We start from the raw sequence: 6,663 nt of genomic DNA, 5'->3' as shown, positions 1-6,663 counted from the left end.
CAAGATTTTGTTTGGTTTATAGAGTGAACCGAAGGAAATACATATTTATATAAATGACCATCTTGTAGAGATTTTCTCATATCTCAACTATTATGTTAAAATATTAAATATTGATGATTATATTTACTTTAACATAATATCCTAAAAATTTTAAAAATTGATCTATTGAAATATTTATGTGTAATACGTGGTAATAGATAAAACAAGACTAATTATACGGCTGTCATGAAATTTGATGATATAATAATAAAAATTAGCAATTGGATCAATACTAGAAAAATGACAAAGAAAAAAAAAATGTTAATTTTTCACTATTACATTATTATAATTATATGATAGTCGTATAACAGTCTATTTAATAAGATTAATTACTCTTAAAACAATATGAGAGAATTTCTTTCCATCCAAAAGTCCGGGTGGAAGGGGTCCTCCCATCGTGTCACTTTCACCGTCATAGTCGTCTCCTACATCGGGGGTGGCGGAAAAAGCCTCTCCACCACCCGACTTTCCTTCCTTCTATATATTTCCCTTCTTTTCCTTTCCCTTCCCGCTAGTCCCAACCAAGTACATAATTGAAGTCATTTCAACTTAGAAATGGAGACCGATTGATAGTTGTTACTGTGAAATGAAAATCATTAGTTCTTAAGTTGGGAGACATTGAAATTAGGCATGTAGACAGGCTTTAGCAGGGAAAGGTTTATAAGGAGAATGAAAATTGTATATACCCTCACTGGGCAGCATGTTGCATGACTTATATAACAAATTAATGGCAAGAAATCCATGGCATGACGTTTCCCGTGTTGATCAAATCATCTTATGATTTACTCTCTAAAGGGATCGACTTCATCATAATATACTCTTCCATCATCTGATGATTCTATAGCAGAAAGTATATCTCCATTTTAAAGAAAAAAAAAAAAAAAACAAAAACAAAAACAAAATCACATAAACCAGAGCAATAACTAAACTATCAACCATAAATACGTCAATTAAATGTGTCAAACCACTCATAAGCTCAGCTCGGCTTGGCTCGTAAGAAATTATTAAATATTAAACGATACATACTTGTATAAACTCGGATATATATAAAAGCTTAGTCTGTTTTTACTTGTAATTCAATTTAGCTTCTCCTCTATCCTCGAATGTCAGCATCTATTGTTTTATTTATTTTTATTTTTTTATTTTTAAAAAAGACTAATTACACATTAAATCAACTAAAAAATTATTATATCTATTTTCTACTTGGTCAATGTTATATTTATGATATGAACAAAAATTATTAATTATACAATATTATCTAAAATTTTTGCCAATCAATTGAAAATGTTTTTCTAAAAATATTTTCAAAATGATAGCCAAACGTTGAAACATTGTGCATAATGAACACTACAAAATCAACTAATTTTTTTTTTTTTTTTAAAAAAAAATCAGCTTAAAATATTTGAATAGATGAACCTAAAAATGAAATCTAAAATCTGTGTTTAAAATTTAAATAGTTTCATCCAAATGGAGATTAGATTACTAAACAGATCATAAACTGGATTGGGAAATCCTACCAACAGAAAACCTGTGAACCCTTTTTGTTATCTGGGTAAATATCAGTTCTACTTGTAAGGTGGGGATTTAGGGATGGTCCCAAATTACAAATATATCACAAGAGCTAGCTCATAATTATATAAAACTTTTATTTCTGGGTTCCTCAGCTTATGTTGCCCAATTCATCAACCTTTTGAATTCATATAAAATACAATATTCATACGAGCTGTTCAATTTGGGCCCAAATCAGTCAAATCCAGCAAACATTTAAAGGACTCGAGAAAGAGACATGTTAAGGGTACTAAGGGTGTGTTTGACAAATGTTTTTTATGGCATTGGTTTCGAACAGGAGCAATAATTGATTGATGTATAAAAAAAAAAAAAAATAAAAATAAAAAAACAAGTGAAAAAGTAAGAGAATGTTTGGTATGGAAATTTTTGTTTTGTGTTGATTTTTTTTTATTTGAATAGTAATAAAAAATTACTGATGTGATATAAAAAGTAAGAGAATGTTGGAAAAATGAAAAAGTGTTGCCTTTGCCAATGCCATCAAAAACGTTTGTCAAACACACCATAACTCTTTTACTAACAGCAGCTTACTAAACTGATATGTAGCTCATTCATTAGATAAAAAAAAACAACTAATTAAAAGAAATATAACGAGTACCAATGAATGAACTATATATTTGTTAGTAAAAAGTTAGTACTCCTAATTTTTTTTTTTTTTTTTTAGTCATTTATATATCTACCAAAGTGACTTGCTGGATCAGGCCTTTTTTTTGGGGGGGGCTAAATTTGGCTAGCCCAATCTGAATGGGTGTTTGGCAAGCAACAATAACCAGACTAGTTCAGTATAATTATTATAAACTAATCCTAATGTAAATATCAATTTCACAAGTAAATACCTGTTTGTTTAAACGCACAGTAATCACGTTTTATCTTTTTCTGGAAATTAATTATACAATACATTTAGAATATCACTTTTGTTAAACATATAAATTCTTTGTGATAAATGTTGATTTTGAATTCCCTAAATCAAGGGATTTAAATGATATTTGGTGTGAATGTAAGTTGTAAGCCATCGGCCGAATCACCTTAATTTCTATCTTTCTTTCATTTATTCTATATTATTCCACTTTATATTTATCTTATTATATGTTTCTATAACTTTCAAAAAATTATCGAAGTCCTGTATTTGCCATGTCAAGAAGGATTCTATATTTTACAAAATTTAGAATCCATCAAATTGAACACTCAGATCCTCGCTCAATCCCGGCAATATTAACCAGTACAATACTCTACTCTTCCTTCCAAAGACACATGATAACATAAAATAATTCTACAAGTCTTTCTTGTGTCATTCTAAGAATGAAGTGTTTTTTAAAGATCACCATTTGATCAAGATTCAATAATGATTAATCATAAGACCAATGATAATTTTAAAAGCCACATCATTCTTAAGTGATACAAGAGTAACTTTTAACATTATTAGATAACATGTCCATTAAATTCCCAGAAACACCGAGGAACAGCAGATGTAGAAGAAAATAAGGCAAATTAACAGCATTAAGAAGCACTAGTCATTTAATTAAAACAAGTTTCCAGCCACATTTTTGGGTTTATCCACACACCACACATTCAGTATCTCATAAGTTCATACAAAATAGAGCCTAAACGAGTCTCCATGACAAATAACTACTTAAAGGCTGCCACCCCTCAGTGCAAGCACCAGATGGAGGACAGAACCCCCCTCAATATTGTAGTCTTTGGCTGTTTTGTCATCCCCAAGCTGCTTACCAGCATAAATAAGCCTGCAACCAATGACAGTATTAATGAGATATAGTTTCAAAGACAGAGGCCCATTTGGCATTGGCTAGTAGCACTCAACGATATGGCAAGAACTACTGTACTCCATAGGAATTTGACATTATTTTTCGAAAGGAAATGAGTGGATCGAATAGACTTGGTATGAACTCCAAGAAGTTACATTACACTTTAATGGAAAAAAAAAAAAAAAAAATCAAATGTAACTCATATAACATCAATTTGAATAATTATGAGATACAAATTGATGGACATAGCGTGGATGATATCAAGTACCATGCAACTGATAACAATAAATGGACAATTTTTATGCCTAATAATCATTTCAAAAAGCATGAAAATCAAGTGATTTCCAATCTCTATGGATTTTTTAAATTTCAAGACTAATGCCATGGTCACAAAATATGGACTAAAAAATTATGTGGCATAAAGACTACCACGAATACTTGGAAAGCACAATGCAAATCCTATCAAGAAAACAATGCAGGCATTCCCTGAGAAGAATAGAAATGATGCCATTCATCACCTAAAGATTCACCCTTACCCCCCAAACCCAACTGGGAGGAAACAAATCAGAATCCATCACCCAATTGCTTGGTCAAGGACCCACAGTACCAGGCCAGGACCATTTGCTCAATAAAATGCTACAGCTTGATTTCTTTCTTTTCCTTTCTTATATCTGACAGGACATGAAGGATCACGGGAACACCAACTCAATGCACAATAGTCAACAGAAAATAACCCCATAAAAAAAAGAATAATAATTACAAAATAGCATTGTGTTAAAATTCCCACATATTCATTGCCTGAACCAAAATTCTGAATACCAAACAGCCAAAATGGTTAAATTAATATGAAAAAAAAAAAAAGTGTATCAGAAGAAAAAAAATATACCAAGCATTTAGAATTATAAAGCATAGCTTCTTATAAACAAAGCCGTACTATAAGTGCATCAAGTGAAATAATATTAGAAGATAAAGAAAAACAAACCTTTGCTGCACTGGAGGAATTCCTTCTTTTTCCTCGACCCGTTCCTTTATCCGATCAATGGTATCAGTTGGCTCAATATCAATCTCAATTTCTTTCCCAGTCAGAGTCTTCACCTTAATCATAGTTCCTCCCCTAAGCCTCAAAACTAGGTGAAGTGTCGACTCCTTTTGGATGTTGTAATCAGCAAGAGTTCGACCATCTTCCAATTGCTTACCAGCAAAAATCAGTCTCTGCTGGTCTGGAGGGATACCTTCCTTGTCCTGAATACATAAGCCCAACTCTAGTTCAACATTGACGCAGCAACACATAAGAGAAAAATAAAAAGACATGGTAAACTGATCCCATTCCCACCACCTAACCCCTCGCTACCAGACATCAAAAAAATTGCAAAAGGGAAAAATATTCTGTGTATCAGACAAGCAATTGACTACTAAATTGCCACAGGAATTTTCTGGTGTTTATATTCAAGGTGTCAGCTAATTCCAACACATTTTAACTCCATCATCTTTACTATTTTATGCAAATTAGAGACAGTATAATCATTTAGCCAAAAAGAGAAAAAGGGTATCCTAAAAATTTAGCTTTTAACTCTCCCCTTCTCGACAATTCTGAGTTCTTTCCAGCGTTATACATGTCACAAAACAAGAATACCTCAATACCTTGGCAACCTAATAGGTACCTGATGGAATAAACAAACAAAACCTACTTTCCAGCATTGGACACCACATAATGTATACTCTCCATCACTTGTAGCAACAAAGTTGCTTCCGCATAGAAGCTTTCAACAGTTCAAAACATTTGATCATTGGTGCTCTTCGAGAGTTGCATCAAATTAATGACAAATCGCATCAAATCAAGTACAAAAACTACTTTGATATATACACTTTTACAAAGTAGAATGCTTAGAACAAGGAATAACACTACACCATAATAAAATTCGTGTGTACCCACAGAAAAATAAACCTCCTCACTCATCAGAAAGAAGAATTAAAAACAGAAAAACAAACACTTTCCACGCCAAGGACTACAATATAGAAGCGGGGTCGTTAATTGCCAATTAGCTACCAAGTACACTAGACAATGTTCTTTGCGAAGAATCCCTTGCTATATATATAAACAGATAACTAGATAACTAGTTGAACGAAACAAGCATCCTTAATACGACAAATTTTACTTGGGCAAATTTAAAATTTCTCTCTTTCTCTTTTTGGGCAGTAAATTTTAAATATTCCGAGTGATCAAAAACCACTAGAAGATACCACGCGTACAAACTAAACTAAATTCAAATTCCATTCAACCAAAAAGCTCTTCCCAACAACCAATAAAACTCCTCAAAAATCAATTTTAAAAAATAAATAAATAAAAAAAGTAGTCCACATAAACCCCGTCTTCCAACTCACCAAGACAATCACAACAAAACCCAGATGAAGAATGAAAAACTACAAACCCCAACACGATCCAAGGAGGAATCAAAACCCGGATTCAACCACAAACCCTAGTTATTCTCCAACAAAAAAAAAAAAAAACTCAAACCATTAAAAATATATCATGAAACGAAAAAACAATAAAGCACGCAAACAATCTAACGGGAAAGAAGGGTGGAAAAAAGACCTGGATCTTGGCTTTGACATTGTCGATGGTGTCACTGCTCTCGACCTCGAGGGTGATAGTCTTCCCGGTCAGCGTTTTCACAAAGATCTGCATCTTCTTTCTTCGCGTGATGTTGGGTGGGCTTAGCGTGGGTTTTGTTTTTCAGTTTTTTGTTTTTTTGTTTTTTTTTTTTTCACTGAGCAAAGGGGGTTTTGTTATTTATATGTGTATCTTGGGTGCTGCACACCTTGCGATTGGGATTCTTCTTCTTTTTGGTTTGGACCCACTCTTGCTTGTTATTCCCTAATTGTGTTGGTGGTGGAGAGATTATATTCCGTGAACCTTTTCGAGGATGTTTGAGATTAGTTTGAAAAATCCAGTCAAAAGGTTTTTTTTTTTTTTTTTTTTTTTTTGACAAAAGTTTTTTTTTTAAGTTTTTTTTTTTTTTTTTTGCTAAAAGTGTATTTTTGTTATATTTTTAGGCTTTTTGAACTCTTAAAAATGCTTTTAATTTTTTTAACAAATGAGTACTTTTTTTTCTTTTTTTTTTTAAACGGACTTATTAAGTGTTAAAAAACATTTTTAAACCCTTCAAATGCAATTTCAAATAGGCTCTTACGTCTTCTTTTATTACAAGACATATAAAAACAATTATTTTTTTGGGTAAAAATACTTCGGTTTTCACCTTTTTATTTTTTCCATCTAATTTTCAATTCGTATCAC

General features: G+C 32.0%; 1 protein-coding gene across 1 annotated transcript; it reads right to left on the bottom strand.

Moving 5' to 3' along the window:
• Nucleotides 1-3,074: 3,074 nt before the first annotated feature.
• LOC132174816 (ubiquitin-NEDD8-like protein RUB2) lies at nucleotides 3,075-6,138 on the bottom strand. The gene is made up of 3 exons (XM_059586502.2): nucleotides 5,962-6,138; nucleotides 4,351-4,610; nucleotides 3,075-3,347 (listed from the first exon to the last, which is right to left on the bottom strand). Exons 1-3 carry the CDS (start codon nucleotides 6,052-6,054, stop codon nucleotides 3,236-3,238), a joined length of 465 nt encoding a protein of 154 aa, XP_059442485.1. The 5' UTR covers nucleotides 6,055-6,138; the 3' UTR covers nucleotides 3,075-3,235.
• Nucleotides 6,139-6,663: the final 525 nt, after the last annotated feature.

Source organism: Corylus avellana, chromosome 3, assembly GCF_965113065.1.
Source record: "Corylus avellana chromosome 3, dhCorAvel1.hap1.2, whole genome shotgun sequence".
In the NCBI taxonomy this organism is placed as follows: Eukaryota; Viridiplantae; Streptophyta; class Magnoliopsida; order Fagales; family Betulaceae; genus Corylus; species Corylus avellana.
Note: the sequence above shows the minus strand (reverse complement) of the source record. Positions and strands in the feature narration are given on the sequence as shown.

Excerpts from the sequence above, each read along its gene's own strand:
- LOC132174816 (XM_059586502.2), bottom strand. The coding sequence starts at position 6,054 with ATGCAGATCTTTGTGAAAACGCTGACCGGGAAGACTATCACCCTCGAG. Across the intron at positions 4,611-5,961 it reads ATGTCAAAGCCAAGATCCAG|GACAAGGAAGGTATCCCTCC; the intron begins GTCTTTTTTCCA and ends TTATGTATTCAG. Across the intron at positions 3,348-4,350 it reads ATTCCTCCAGTGCAGCAAAG|GCTTATTTATGCTGGTAAGC; the intron begins GTTTGTTTTTCT and ends CATTGGTTGCAG.